General features: G+C 57.3%; 1 protein-coding gene across 2 annotated transcripts; it reads left to right on the top strand.

The window, feature by feature from the left end:
• Positions 1-384: 384 nt before the first annotated feature.
• TIE1 (tyrosine kinase with immunoglobulin like and EGF like domains 1) lies at positions 385-14,563 on the top strand. 2 transcript variants are annotated; one of them, XM_053950322.1, is made up of 23 exons: positions 385-1,130; positions 1,595-1,882; positions 5,251-5,361; positions 5,470-5,625; positions 5,717-5,848; positions 6,138-6,278; positions 6,482-6,610; positions 6,981-7,126; positions 7,270-7,414; positions 7,669-7,827; positions 7,998-8,135; positions 8,231-8,521; positions 9,547-9,837; positions 10,364-10,677; positions 10,773-10,983; positions 11,136-11,246; positions 11,350-11,540; positions 11,654-11,767; positions 11,919-11,989; positions 12,242-12,282; positions 12,405-12,501; positions 12,755-12,854; positions 13,097-14,563. In XM_053950322.1, exons 1-23 carry the CDS (start codon positions 1,085-1,087, stop codon positions 13,166-13,168), a joined length of 3,495 nt encoding a protein of 1,164 aa, XP_053806297.1. In that variant the 5' UTR covers positions 385-1,084; the 3' UTR covers positions 13,169-14,563. The 2 variants fall into 2 exon arrangements, with proteins under 2 accessions (XP_053806297.1, XP_053806298.1); XM_053950323.1 differs by having other exon boundaries at positions 10,364-10,557; positions 13,097-14,557.
• Positions 14,564-14,791: the final 228 nt, after the last annotated feature.

Raw genomic sequence — 14,791 nt, 5'->3', positions numbered from 1 at the left:
GTGTGAGACACTCTGGGGTTGGGCTGTAGCAAGGCCATGCTGTGCTGTGCCCATGCCAGCACTGTGCATGGGAAAGTGTTCAGGGAAAGCCAGGCTTTCTCCTGCTTCCCCTTCCTCCCAGACATGTTTACCACAAACCACAGGGTTTTCTCCTCGGGCAGTGGCCACCCTCCCGTGTGAGCTGGGCAGTTTGTTGGCGCCCTGCCTGGGCTCCCACTCAGCCCCTTTCGAGCCGGACAGTGTCCCCACGACGGGCCCCTGCAGGATGAGTCAAGCCCTGGCACAGCACGGAGCCCGGGTGGGCCATGCCTCGCACCCCGGCTCGTGGCGGCGGGAGGCTGAGGCGTCCCGAGGTGTGCGCGGCCTCAGCCCCGCCGCACGCCGCTCCCCGGGGGACAGCCCGTGCAGGGCTGCTCCCGACGGCTCCTGGAGTCAGGGCCGTCTCCAAACAATGGGTGGAGAGCAGGAAACGCCGCATGGGAAACAGGATTTGGCTCCGCCGCCGCCGCCAGCCACGGCCCCTTGGCCCCTTTCCTTTCCCTGCTCCAGAGAGCCCTTCCCACAGCCATCAGCCACGGGGCTGCACCGAGGGGATGGGGATGCTGCCGCCCGGGCGGGCTGGGGCATGAGGCACTCTGAACCTTGGACAAAAAGCAGGGTCGGGACACCTCCTGCCTGGGCTAGGGCCTCAGCATGGCTCAGGGAACCCTGAGCTCGCAGCCCTAGCCCTGGAGGGGTGGGCGGGTGCCTTTTTCTGGAAGAGCTGCCACCAGGCAGGGGACCCCAGTGGCCCCTTGGCCAGCAAGCCCTGCTCCTGAGCAGCTGGCTGGCCACGGAGCCAGCAGAAACGGGGGCATCTCTCAGTCCGTGTCCAGGCTATGCACCACAGGAGGTTGTCCCAGCTGCCCTGGAAGTCAAGCAACAGCACGGAGAAGAGATGGGGGACACGGGCAGGTAGCAGTGGACCTGAGGTGCTGCTCACGTGGAGCTCCTAGGCAGCCACAGCCTCCAGCTCTGACCTCCATAGCCAGGAAATGCTGGGGATTTTCTGACCTCTGCCAGATTTGGAACAAGCTCCAAGGACATGGGACTCCAGCTTTATCTTCTACTTCTCTTCCCACATCTGGCAGGTAAATTGCTCCTTTTCATCTGCCTCAAGTGAGCAGCCCCTGCCTCTGGGTGGCTTGGTGGGACAAGGCAGCTGTAAAAGCTCAGTGGCGCCATCGGAGAAGGGTTGGGAGGGAGGAAATGTCCCTTTGTGATCAGCCATTTGGAGCCCTCAGAGGGCCCTGGCTGCCTCTCTCTGACATGGGAGGAGAAGCACCCCAAGACCCCCGTTCTGATGTGTGCTTGGCTCATGCAGGGGAGCTGATCCAGCTGGGGTCTCCAAAACGAGAGCAGAAATGTGCACTGTGTCATCCCAATGTGTCTGCAATGCACCTTGCTTTGCCCTAGCTGTGCCTTCTGGCCTGGGATGGCAAAAATGTCCTGGAAAGGGGGGGACATCTGGGTGACAGGATCTGGCCCTGAGGCAGGGCTGGTGTGGCCATGCTCTTGTGGAGCTGTGACACACCCTTGTGCTCCCTCACCCCAGGGGCCATCCTGGACATCACCCTGATTGCCAACGTGCAGAGCCTGTCCCACTCCGACTTCTTCCTCTCCTGTGTCATGGGGGAGCACGACGTGAGCTACCTGCAGATCGAGCGGGAGAACAAGATCGTGATGACACACCCCAAAATGGGCTTCCAAAACTACCGCAACCGCAGCAACCAAGTCCAGGCCAGGGGCTTCTCTAAGGCTGACCTGGTGGGGATCCTCTACTGCCTGGGGCGCACCCCGACCGAGCAGGCCCAGGTGGTCTATGTGCACAACAGCCACAACGGTGAGTGGCTTTTGGGGGTGGCAGGAGGCCCCTGCCTTCCAGTCGGGTACACAGGGGACTTACCTGCCCTGTGCTTCACAATCCCAGCGTCAGCCAGGGTGGTGGGGGGACAGTGGTGACCCATAAGCCAGGTTTGGGGTCCACCAGCACTGGTGGGGAGGAGATGAAAGGGAGGTGGAAAGGATGTTCAGCTGGAGGAGCATGGTCGAGCCCCACAGAGGAGCCGTCTGTATTTATAATGGGGCTTGGGAGAAGGGCAAGGTCCAAGAGGAAGTTGAGTGCCCTTGGAGGAGGTTGTGGGGTCTGGAAATCATTAACCAGAGCAGGGGGCAGCCCTTTGGAGCTGTGCCAGCCCATGCCCCCACCACAGGCTCAAGGGGAGGAGGTAGTGCTGGGGCAGATCTTCGGCAGTCTCCCCAGGTGCTGGACAAACACCATCCCAGGGCAGCAAATCGCCGTTCCAGCAGTGGGGCTTGCTGAGAGGCACTGGCAGACTGCACTGTAGCCAAGAGCAATGCTGGGCTTGTTTCCCACTCCTATTTTGGGCCATAAGGATAGAACGGGCCTCCCTGGGCTTACCAGCAGCGGCAGGGATACTGCCTAGGGCAGCACTCTCCCACACTGCCCCTCTGACCTCCCCTCCCTGTGCTTGAGACTTTGCAAAACTATTAGTACTGAAACTTTTTGTGATGTTTGCCTCAGGATGCTTTCTAGCTCTTTTTTAGAAAGTCTAGCTAAAACAGTTGACCTTTTGCTCATAATAAGAGGAGGGGATACAAGTTTGCCTGCCTGTGTTAAGCACACAGCTTCAGCAAAGAGATCAAGTGTCTCCAAGCTGGGGCACGGAGGCTGCTGGTGGGGCCCAAGCATCCCCCAGGGAGCAGGGCTCAGCTTTTGTCCTTGTGAAGAGGCTCAAGCTGAAAAATGGCTGTGGTCCTGTTGGAAATGGAGCTGGATTGTCTGAGCAAGCAGGGTGGCACTGAGGAATGGAGCAGAGGCCAATGGAGAGACAGTGTGGGAGACACAACCAGCAGCATGGGGTGAGGAGCACAGAGGGATTTCTGCACGCACAGATGTCCCTGTTTATAAATCATGGATGGAGGTGATGGCTCTGGGGCTCCATCCATGGGACACTGTTTCCCATGGTGGGGTGTTCTTAGTCAGCCCCCACTCCTGGGTCCACTTAGCCAGGCTAAAATAGTGCTTTGGAGGAGCTCCTGTGGGAGTTAGAAGTGCCAAAAAGGTGTCTCTTTCACAAGTTCCAAAGAAGCTTCTATTGCTCTGTTTAGAGGAGAAGTTTAAAAAATAAGGGAACTAGTAAACAAAAAATGTACATATTTGCAGGAGGGCTGGATACAGAACCCACTGAAGGGGCTTGGTGTGTGCCATCTCTCCTGTTTAGCCTGAGAGAACACCAAAGCAGGCCAGGGTGATTAAACAGTGGGTGGGGAATGCTGTTAGAGGAAAGCTGGCAGCTCCCAAAAGGTCATGCATGGAGAAGAACTTAGGAAGTTTGATAAATTTTGGAAGCATTGCTGAAAAAACAAAGTAAAGCAAACCAAAGAGATCCTGAGAAGCAATTTCAGAAGTGTTTAAATATGTCAATAAACTATCTTTTACACTTTCCAGAGCAGAAAGACACCCAGAAAAACAACTGCAGAAAACCAACATTTTAAAAATTTTTACATCTGTGTGCACAACAGAGGAGTTGGGAAAATTTGCTGGGGGATCTAAAATGCCACTGTTGTCAGCCGGAGACAGGCGATGAATAGCAGAACAGAGCAACACGACATCGCCAGGCTGGGCGTGCGATGAGCAAGGCTGTGTTGCTGCCCTTGGGAAACTAGACTCTCTTAAAACTTCTGGGTAGGGAGTTTTCAGGACTGAAAATTCGAGTCAGAACCTGGCAAATTAGCAGAAACTGTAGTAAAGAGCAGAATATGTGGTGGTGTGGTCCCTGAGAAAGAGGCAGCTGAGTTTGCAGTGGTAGGGTCTCTGGGGCAGCAGCAGTGAGGATGCTGTGGAAGACCAATTGATACTGTCTGCTCAAATTCCTGGAGAAAACTGGGAAAACTCCCTTTCAGAGGTTCTTTGAGAGAAACTTTGCACCCAGGGGGTGGTAGAAGAGATCTCTGCATGGGTAAATAACTGACTAAAAGAAGGGAGATTAGGAGTAGGAGAAGTCCTTGTCACACAAGGGAGTTCCCACTGGCATGGCACGAAGTCTTTGCATGGACCTGTGTCACCAGCTGCAGGTGCAAAGAGCTGAACAAGCAACCATGCTGGCTGCTGTCCCCGAGCTGCCTGGGGAGATGATGAATGTACTGTGAAGTGACAGAGAGACAGGGGAGAGATGCAGTTTGGGAGGGCTGCATTGATGGAGTGACAGGTACATCGGTGTGCACAGTGTTGTGTTTGGGGGTCCCCAGGGAAATGTCACCTTTCGTTCCAGGGAGTGAGGTGGAGTGAAACAGAGTGAGGGCCATATCTGTGGTCCCACCACTGCGGGCTTCAAAGTTCATGGAAGAAAGATCCCAACTAGAGGGATAGGTGGGGAGAAGATTCTGGGAAATTACTGCCAAGTGTGACCTGCGGTGCCCTTCCCTAGGCGTCTGCGGTGTGTGCTGCTTCCTCCGGGTCCTTGGCCTCAGAGGGGCAGGACACAGGGCTGGATGTGTTTTAGCTCTAACCCGGCGTGGCTCCTTTTAGTGTGTGCAAGCTGGAGTACTGCCAGGCTCCAAAAGCCAGCAGCCGCCTGTGTCCTCCTTTGTGTCTGTCCTGGCACGCCCAGGGCTTGGTTTCCCAGGCCTTAAGGTATTTATAGCCCTGTTTGTGCTCAGGCTGGGGTCTGGCTGACTCACATTAATACTCCAGTTCATTGCTGCTGCACACCCTAGCACCTGGGGAATCAGGAAAACAGCCAGGACTGCTTGTCTTGGGGGCTGGAGTGCAGCCTCCTGCACACTTGATTCCCCTCCCCTGCCCTGCTTTCCCTGCCTGCAGCACTCCACACCTCACCAGCAGGCAGGGTGCACCATGCACACTTGTTCCAGATGTCACCTCCCCAGACTGCTGCCACCAGCATCCTGTGCAGATGGTGGGCTGGTCAGAGGGCAGGGTGCCAAATCCCATTCCTTGGTGTCTGCCTGAAGGGGCTGAAGGGGCTGGGAAGGGAGCCCTGTTCCTGCAGAGGCTTGGTGGGGTCCTGGGTCCAACATGAAGTGGACAGGGAGATGTGTCATGACATTCCAGCAGAAACATGCCAGGGTGTGCCCTGGTGTGACTGGTCTGAGGGTGTCAGCACTGCCTTCGAGTGTGAGTGCTCTCGAGGGTTGACTGCTGTGCAATCTGTGCCTCCTCCTCTGCAGCCCACCTCTTCCCAGTGAAGGCCACCCAGTCTGTGAATGTTGCTGAGGTGGCCACCTTCTCTGCCAGGATCCTCAAGAGGAAGGAGACAGATGTTATGTGGAAAAGAAACGGCAAGTAGTTCCAAGAGCAGACAAGAGGGCTGGAGCTGCTCCCAGCTGGTGCCTGGTGCTGGCCCAGGGGGCACGGGAGGTCACAGATAACCCTCTGTCCCTTTGCAGGCACCTACTACCAAACCACGGACCGGGGCGAGGTGCAGGATGACCGTGTCGTCCTGACACTCCCCAATGTCAGTGTCAGCGAAAATGGTGTCTACAGTGCCACATTCATGGGGGACAGCCCTCTGTGGAGTGCCTTCTACCGCCTCATCGTGAGAGGTGAGCAGGGCCCTGGCTGCCTGGGGACTAGGGACAGCTGTACCCTGCCCTGCAGCAGGTGGCACTCTGGACCCCTCTGCTCTCTCTGCAGCCTGCCCTGCGAAGAAATGGGGACCATCCTGTGAGAAGGACTGTCCCGACTGTCTGAACGGCGGCATCTGCCACGACCACGTTGGCGAATGCATCTGCCCTCCAGGGTTCATGGGCACCCGCTGTGAGAGAGGTGTGTTCCACCTGCCCAGCATTGGGTGCTGTGCCCAGGGCATATGTGGGGGCTCTCTTGCACCCCTAGACCTGAGCACTGTGTCTAGAAATGCCGTGTTCATCCCCAGCGCCTCCTTGTCCTCAGTGCCCTCTGTTTCTGGGCCAGGGCTGGAGCACCCACATGGGTCCCATATCTCCTTGAGGTGGTGATATGGGGCTTGGGGCACCCGAGCCAACTCTGTGCCATGCACAAACAGTAAGTGCATGGATGAATGGTGGGTGAGGGCAGACCATGCTTCTTTTTCCAGCCTGCCGGGAAGGCCAGTTTGGCCGCAACTGCCAGGAGACATGCCAGAGAGCCCAGGGCTGCCGGGGGCTGAGCTTCTGTCTTCTCGACCCCTATGGCTGCTCCTGCGCCTCAGGCTGGAGTGGCTCCCGCTGCGACCAAGGTACAGGGACATTGATGTTCATGAGCTCTCCCACTCAGCTGGGTTTCCTCCAGAGCCTGGTCGCTCTCCAGCAGTACCTCTGCAAACCTCTCCACATCTGAGGGTCCACATCTGAGCAGCACTGCTGCCTGCATCAGCTGCTTGCTCTCTCTGTGGTCCTCTGCCATGGCCAGGGATAGCAGTAAGCTCTTCTCTTCCCACAGCCTGTCCCTCAGGATTCTACGGCCCTGACTGTGCCCTGGAGTGCACCTGCCAAAACGGAGGCAGCTGTAACCGCTTCAGTGGCTGTGTCTGCCCCGCAGGCTGGCATGGGCAGCACTGTGAGAAGTCAGGTGAGATTGGCACAGGGCTGTGGCAGGTTTCCATGCCCCACCCTCAAGTGGGCGCTGGCTCCTTCCTCACCAGTGACCTATTGGTCTCACCAGCTGGTTCTGCAGGACCCCTTGCCTATGGAAAGAGACTCCAAGTCTGTAGAAACCAGGACATTGCAAGGGCAACATCTGATCTGGCATCCCAGCATTATCTGTGCTGAGAGTGTTGCTGAGCCCAGCATGTGGGATGGGATCAGGGCTGGACCACAGCATCCATCACCTTTCCCTTGGCACCACAGTCTGGCTGTATTTGCGTCCAAGAAAAGGTGCCAGGCTTTCTTGTGCCTGGGGAGGAGCAGGGCCGGCCCTAATGTTGATTTCTATGTACCAGACCGGTTTCCCCAGATCATCCAACTGGCCTCAGAGCTGGAGTTCAACCTGGGCTCAGAGCCCATCATCAGCTGTGTGGCCATTGGCAACCCACTGCCCACCAGGGACAGCGTGGAGCTGCGCAAGGCTGATGGCACCGTGCTCAAGGTACTGCCCCGTGCCCTTGCCCCACCACCATCTCCATGTTGACAGCTCCCTCAAGAGTACCTGGAGCTGCTGGGCAGCATCAGACTCATGGGGGCTGAGCCGGGGGCTGAGTGGAGGGACTGACAGCACCCTCTGTGCCGCAGGTCATCAAAACCATCATCGAGCCGAAGCAGATCACCTGTGAGTTTGAGGTGCGGCACCTGACAAAGGCGGACACGGGGCTCTGGGAGTGCCGAGTCTCCACGACTGGGGGCCAGGACAGCCGGAAAGTCAAGGTCAATATCCGAGGTGAGGAAAGTGTGGTGGCATGAGCAGGACAAGCCAGGGTTGCTGGGGGAGGCTGTCAGCATGGTGTGGCAATACCACCCCCACCCCTGACGGGGTGTCTCCCATCGTGGGCTACAGTGCCAGCAGACAGGTTTGGGTGATTATAAAAGACTTTCCTGACAAGGCTGAAAGGAGCCAAGAGGTGGCAGATGTATCCATGCTCTGCTCCTTCTTGCTCCCAGTTCCACCAGTGTCATTCCCTTCTTCCCCTCAAGTGCCACCAGTGCCCTTGAGCGCCCCCCGGCTCTTGGCCAAGCAGAGTCGCCAGCTGGTGGTGTCACCTGTGGACAGCTTCTCTGGTGATGGACCCATCACCTCCATCAAGCTCTTCTACAAGCCCAAGGATGACAATTCAGCATGGTCATCCATTGTAGGTATGTGTCTGCAGGGCTGAGGGACACAGAACCTGTGTGTGGGAGGGTGAGGTCTGAGGTGGGCAGATGTCTCCATACCAGGCCCCCTGTGGTGATGCTGAGGAGGATGCTGGTGGCAGGGCAGACTGTGGATGATGGGCCTGGTTTTGATATGTCTTCTTGGCCAACAGTCGACAACAGCGAGAACATCACCCTCATGAACCTCCGGCCAGTGACTGCCTACATCGTTAAGGTGCAGCTGAGCCGGCCAGGGGCCGGTGGGGAGGGCAGCAAGGGTCCCGAAGCCATCATGGTGACTGACTGCCTTGGTGAGCCTCCATCTCCCTGACCCCGACCCTGACTCTGACCCTGCACAGCCCGGAGCCTGATGCGCCATGAGATATTGCTGCCTTTTTGTTTGCAGAGCCCACAGTCAAGCCTGTGATCGAAGGCTGGTCCATAGAAGAGAAAAATATGCTTCATGTCAACTGGAAGTTGCCAAGCAACCATGAGCCAGCACATGGGTTTATTGTCCACCTCTTTGACTCTGCAAAGCGGTTGGTCTCTGAGAAAAATGTCACGTCCATCTCTGTGCTCTCTGCCCGCATTGGGGACTTGGAGTTTAACAAGGAGTACAGGCTGGAGGTGCTGGTGTACCACTGCACCAGCCTGGGGCCACCCTCTGACCCCTATAAGGTCATGATCAACAGTAAAGGTGGGTCCAGTGGGAACAATAACAGGGAATTACAATGATAAATCAGTTACAATTGTAACAGCAACCATCCCCAGGTCTGGCTGCTCCTTATCCCATCTCTGATAGAACATGAACAGCTGTTTGGAGAAAATGGGCCCTTCTTTCCTCACTAGACCCTGCAGTCTCCAGCACCAAGGAGCTGAGAAACATTCTAAGCTGAATGTGACATTCAGGTCATCATGAGTGATGCTCACAAACAGATCTGTTCTCTGCACCCTTGCCCAAACCCTGATGGACCTGTCTATACTTGCAGCCTTTACAATACCCTGTAGCAACTAGTTCCTCTGTATAATTATACTCTGCATGAAAAAAATATTTCCCTTTGGTTTGCTTTAACACTGCTGCCAGGTAATTTTGCTCTGTGGTCACTAGGGCCTGGGGAGCCCTGCAGTCCCACCTGTGGGCAAACATACACACAGCCCCTGAAGTAGGTGCAAGACCATGCGGAGATGGAGCACCAGCCTGACCAAGCTTTCTGGCAACCAAAGGGAAAGGCATGCATGAGGCCTTTGGGGAGGCTTGGCACTGTATGGTACACATTGAGAGGACTGGTAGACATCAGGCTTGAGGGATGAGAGGTTTCCTCTGCTCTCTGCTTGTAAGAGCTTTGTATGATTTGGGAATTCAGGGTTAGGGATGTGGGCAGGCGGGAGGGGGCTCAGAGGAGGTGGTGGGCAGGCAGTATGTGACAGAGGCCTGAAGAAATAAAATGTCACAAGAACTAGTCAATACACAGGCATCTAGACCTCAGATGGTGTGGCTGGTGTGGCTGGGACATTTGGGAATACTGTCCTGCTTCAGTGTGGTACATGGAGAGCACCTCCACCTCCTCCAAGCAGGGGCCAGGGGTCCCTGAAGATCCCTCAAAGCTGACCTGGCTCTGGTTGCCATTGCCACCCACAGGGTCCAATCCTAACAGCAGCACTGAGCCCCGGCAGTGTGAGGAGCCCTGTTCTGGGATTGACACTCTCCTCTCTTGGTCCCAGGGCCCTCTTCCCCGCAGTTGCTCTCGGCAGAGCCCGTGTCCGACACTGCTGTCAGGCTCTCCTGGCAGGTGCCTGAGTACCCCAACGGGGGCATCACCAAGTACATCGTGGAGCTGCAGCAGGTGGGGAGCACCGGTGAACCCCAGTGGATTGACACCGACAGCGGCGCCGAGACCACCAAGATCATTGGGGGCCTCAATTCCAGCACCAGCTACCAGTTTCGTGTCCGTGCCAACTCCCATGTTCCAGGGGAATGGAGCCTGCCCGTGAAAGCCAAGACCCTCGGGGATGGTGAGAGGGGTGTCCCAGTAGGCAGGGGGCTCACAGCTCTGCTGCAGCTTGGGCTCAGATTCTGGGTCAGCAAAATATTATTGGGGTGCTTGTGGTAACCTCTGAGCATGGCTCTGAAGCAGCAGCACAAGACCAAAACTGTTTATGTCTTAAGAAGACCTGCTCCTCCTAGTCCTACAGGGGCAGGGGTGGCATGATGACAGCATGGCACCTACAGAGTGACTCTGCCTTGGGCAGCAGGGGATGTGAATCAAGAGGCTGGGGGAGTAGAGTCAGCATTCAAGGAGATCATGGCTTGACCCAAAGCTGGTTGGAGGTCCATAAACCAGTGGTTCAGTTTCGGGAGCTAGGCTGTGATACTTTCCCCTCTGTGCCACTCTGGCACCATGAGCTCAGGATGTGGTTATGGTATCTTCATTGGGGGTCTTGGTGCTGGGAGAGGGCTGCTGTCATGGAGGTTGGCCACTAGTGCAGGCCAGACAGGGCTTGACCATGGACCACAACCCTCCATCCCTCCTTTTGGCAGGAGTGCTGAGCGTGCCGCCCAGCCTGGGCAGCCAGAGCACTGAGCAGGCGGGAACAGACCAGCAGCTGCTCTTGGCCATTGTTGGCTCTGTGTCCGTCACTTGCTTCACCATCCTCTTTGCTCTCCTGGCACTTTTCCTCATCAAGAAGAATTTTTTCCACCGGCGCCGCACCTTTACATACCAGTCTGGCTCGGTGAGTGCCGCCTGCCCCACCAGGACCGTGTCCCCTGCTCCCCACGTCCCAGCCCGATCCAGGTCACGTTCCATAGCCTCCAGTCCGGATGCAGCCAGACCTCACTTCCACGCGGAGAGGGTGCGGAGCCCACCCTTGTCTCCTGTCCTGCTGGGACTGCCGCATGGGCAGACAGGTGCCCGGTGCCTCTAACCTCACCCTCTTCCATCTGCCAGGGGGAAGAGACCATCTTACAGTTCAACTCAGGGACCTTGACCCTGACACGCCGGCCCAAGCCACAGCCTGAGCCCCTCAGCTACCCCATCCTGGAGTGGGAAGACATCAAGTTTGAGGACATGATTGGAGAGGGCAATTTTGGGCAGGTAATCAGGGCCATGATCAAAAAGGACGGCCTGAAAATGAATGCAGCCATCAAGATGCTGAAAGGTGAGTGTTGGGGGAGGCAGGCAGGGTGGGCTGAGTGCTGCAGCTGTGTCCTGGGCCATGCTAGTGCTGGGGAGCAGCAGGAGTCCTTTGCAGAGAAGCAGAGGAAAGGCCCCTGTTGTAGCCTGCGGTGTTTGTCCCTTCTTTGCTTCCAGAGTTTGCTTCAGAGAATGACCATCGGGACTTTGCTGGGGAGCTGGAGGTGCTATGCAAACTGGGCCATCACCCTAACATCATCAACTTGCTGGGTGCCTGTGAGAACAAGGGTGAGGGCTGTCCCATTCTCCCCTGCCCCACAACCTTTGCCCAGCTGTCAATTACTTTTTGCTGGGGAGAGCCCCAGAAGCCCAACCTCCTCCTGCCCCCCAGGCTACCTGTACATTGCCATTGAATATGCTCCATATGGAAACCTCCTCGACTTCCTCCGCAAAAGCCGAGTCTTGGAGACAGACCCAGCTTTTGCCAAGGAGCACGGCACTGCCTCCACCCTCACATCCCAGCAGCTCCTCCAGTTTGCTTCAGACGTGGCCAAGGGGATGCAGTACCTGAGTGAGAAGCAGGTACATCCCAGCAAGCCCCTCAGATCACCCTTCCTGAGGCCTGAGGGTTCCCCATTGAGGCATGAGGTCCCTGAGGCCAGCAGGAGGGAGCGTGAACTGTTCTTCCCTTTCAGTTCATTCACAGGGACCTGGCAGCAAGAAACATTCTGGTGGGAGAAAACCTGGCCTCCAAAATTGCTGACTTTGGCCTCTCCAGAGGGGAGGAGGTCTATGTCAAGAAGACAATGGTGAGCCAGGAGTGAATCCAGCCATCTCCATGGGGGCAGGATGCCCACCATCAGTGTGACCAACCCACCATGGCAGGACTGGCTGCATCACAGCTGTCATCCACCCAGGAGGCACCCATCCAGCCCTGATGGTGGCTCTCTCTTTCCCCAGGGCCGTTTGCCAGTTCGCTGGATGGCCATCGAGTCCCTCAACTATAGTGTGTACACCACCAAGAGCGATGTGTAAGTGCTGCAGGGGGGGGCACCGGGCTGGGGCGTGGCTGTGGTCACCTCCACCCCTCTCTGGTGCAGTCAGAGAGGCAATGCTCTTGCTCTGGGTGCTGCAAGGGCAGGACGTGACGCTGGTGCATCTCCCTGAGGAGCTGCTGGCTCAGCCCAAGCCCTGGCTGCCTGTTCTACCCTGGGCTTTGCCCTGTGCCCATCAGCGGGGCACAGCTAGGCACTCTGTCACAGCCTCGGCTCCTCCCCTTTCAGGTGGTCATTCGGTGTCCTGCTCTGGGAGATTGTCAGCTTGGGTAAGGCTCTTCCCTGTCCCCTGCCTTCAGTCAGGTCCCTGTAGGTCCAGTTATCTTGGGGCCCTGGGGGGAACACCCTAGGGACTGTCACCTCCTCAGCCCCTGTGTGTCTCTGGCTGTAGGGGGGACACCGTACTGCGGGATGACGTGCGCCGAGCTCTATGAGAAGCTGCCCCAGGGATACCGCATGGAGAAGCCGCGCAACTGCGACGACGAGGTGTAAGTGGACAGAGCCTTGGCTGGTGGTGGCACCCACGTAACCCCCCTGCCCCACAGGGCTCGCACCAACTTTAAGTAGCTGCTGCCTAGTTGCCTTTGCATTGTGGCTGAGGGATGGGATGGGCTGGGGTCCCACACCCAAACACCTCTCCTCGGGTTTAGTTCCTGCCTGCTTCCCCCGTCTCCCACAAGGAGCTTTTCTGTCCCCTCTCCTCCTGTGCGCACTGAGCCGCCCACGACTCTCCGCCCCCAGGTACGAGCTGATGCGGCAGTGCTGGCGCGACCGCCCCTACGAGCGCCCTCCCTTCGCCCAGATCTCCATGCAGCTCATCCGCATGCTGGAGGCCAGGAAGGTGAGTGGTAGCGGCTCAGTGGAAGGGATGCCCACGGCCACGGGGCTTTTCCACATGCTGGAGCATCCCTTGGCCTCGAGGACTGGACAGCCAGCAGCAGAACCATGTGTGGGGGTTAACCCCACCATCACTTTTTGGGTGCAGGGAGACAAGAGGGCACAGTGCCAGTGAGCATGCTAGTGGAGACAGGAGATAGATGTGGACATGCTCACAACTGGCTCCTAACTGGAGTTCCCCCACAGGCCTACGTGAACATGGCCCTGTTCGAGAACTTCACCTACGCGGGGATTGATGCCACCGCCGAGGAGGCATGAGGCTGTGCTGGCACCGCTCAGAGGGGCAATGCTGGCCCCAGCCTGCTGGAACAGTGCTGTGGGGACAAGGGGCTGCTCGTCCACTCCAGGGCCAAGCAGCCAAATGGCAGTGTCCCTTCCCAAGAGTGCCTTCCCTGCAGCAGGACTGTGCTGTCCCCTCCCTGGCATGGTGCCAGCCACTAACAGCCCCACACTGTTGGGACATGCTGGGGTAGCCCCCAAGGACAAGCAGCAGCACGGTGCTGGCAGCAGAGCAGGCAGGAGAGGGCCTCCCTCAGGAGCCAGGGTACTGCCTAAGCCCACGGACACAAATACTCAAGCTTTGGGCAAGAGGAGGAAGGAGCAACACAGCAACTGCCTGCCCTGCAGCCCTCAGCATGCTCTGGGCCTGAAGTGGTGCCAGGGGTTGTGAGCAGCGCTGCTGGCATGGGATGGGGCCACCCTGGCAGGTGCAAAAGGACAGTGTTGGCTGTGCACAGCCTCCAGCTCTGCAGTGGCCCTTCGGAGGTGTCAGCTCTGCCTTACAGACAATAAAGATCATGCAACAGCCGGGTCCAGAGGAGTGTTGGTGGGGACCCACTTCTGCCCTGCTGACAGCACTGGGGAACAGGATGTGAGGGCCCAGTGATCTACTGCTGTGGTGGGCACTCCTCAGAATCCTGTTCCCACTGGGGTCCTCTGATAATCCCCAGGAATGTCCCAGCATTCCCAGACAAGTCCCAGGTCTCATCATGGTATGAAGATGGGTTTTCTTAGGATCCAGCTGGGATCTTTCCCCACACACACAATTCAAAACTTGGTCTTGTCCCCAAAGGGATATGGAGAGCAGACTATGTCCTTCCTATGCACAGCTGCCTTTTGCATGCTTAGAAATTGTTCCTGCAGCTTCCCCTCAGCTGGCTGATCTTTAAAGGGTTGGCCCTGCTCCTCCAACTGGGTCCTGTGGAGCTGTGCAACTCCACACCCTTCCCACCCTGGCCACCTGGCACCTCCCAGCACTGTGCCGAGCCATCAGGTAACTTCCCACCTCTGGCAAAGTGACAGCTGCGTTTGACCAGCCTGCTCGAACATGTGCTGCCAGGGTGAGGCTCAAGTGCCCATCCCTCGAGGGCTGCCTGGGCTCTGCGCTGACCCTCCTGGAGGAGCTCCTGTCCCAGGCTTCGGTTCCTCACCTGCACTGCTGCTGTGCGTTACCCTGAGAGTGGTTGGACTTCATCTCTTCTGGCTTCAGCTTGCTCAGCCCTGGACATGCCATCCAGCTGTCTGTCTATCTGTCTTCTGCAGTCCCATGTGCAAGAAGCAACAGTGGCTCCTGCAGAGCCTGGTATCCCTGCTGGAGACAGGGACATTTGTACTGACCTTCTGGGCAAGCGTCTTTTATCCCCAGAAGGTCTCTGAACCCTGTCAATACCACTCTGATTTTCCATTCTGGCCTCCAGTGCTTTTTGGTGTCAAATGCAGCTGTTAGTGAGCAGCTGCTCTGCCCCATCCCTGAGATCCCCAGTGAATCAGTGATGGGGAGTGGCTGGTCTTCACAAATAGCCTGACATGTGCCACTGCTTCTGCACCCCCTCTGCTCCCGGGTGGGAACAGTGTTTGGGACAGTGTCACAGTCCTGCTCAC

The sequence above is a fragment of the Vidua chalybeata genome, chromosome 9 (genome assembly GCF_026979565.1).
Source record: "Vidua chalybeata isolate OUT-0048 chromosome 9, bVidCha1 merged haplotype, whole genome shotgun sequence".
In the NCBI taxonomy this organism is placed as follows: Eukaryota; Metazoa; Chordata; class Aves; order Passeriformes; family Viduidae; genus Vidua; species Vidua chalybeata.
The sequence above is the reverse complement of the archived record's forward strand: the minus strand, read 5'-3'. Positions and strand labels throughout refer to the sequence as shown.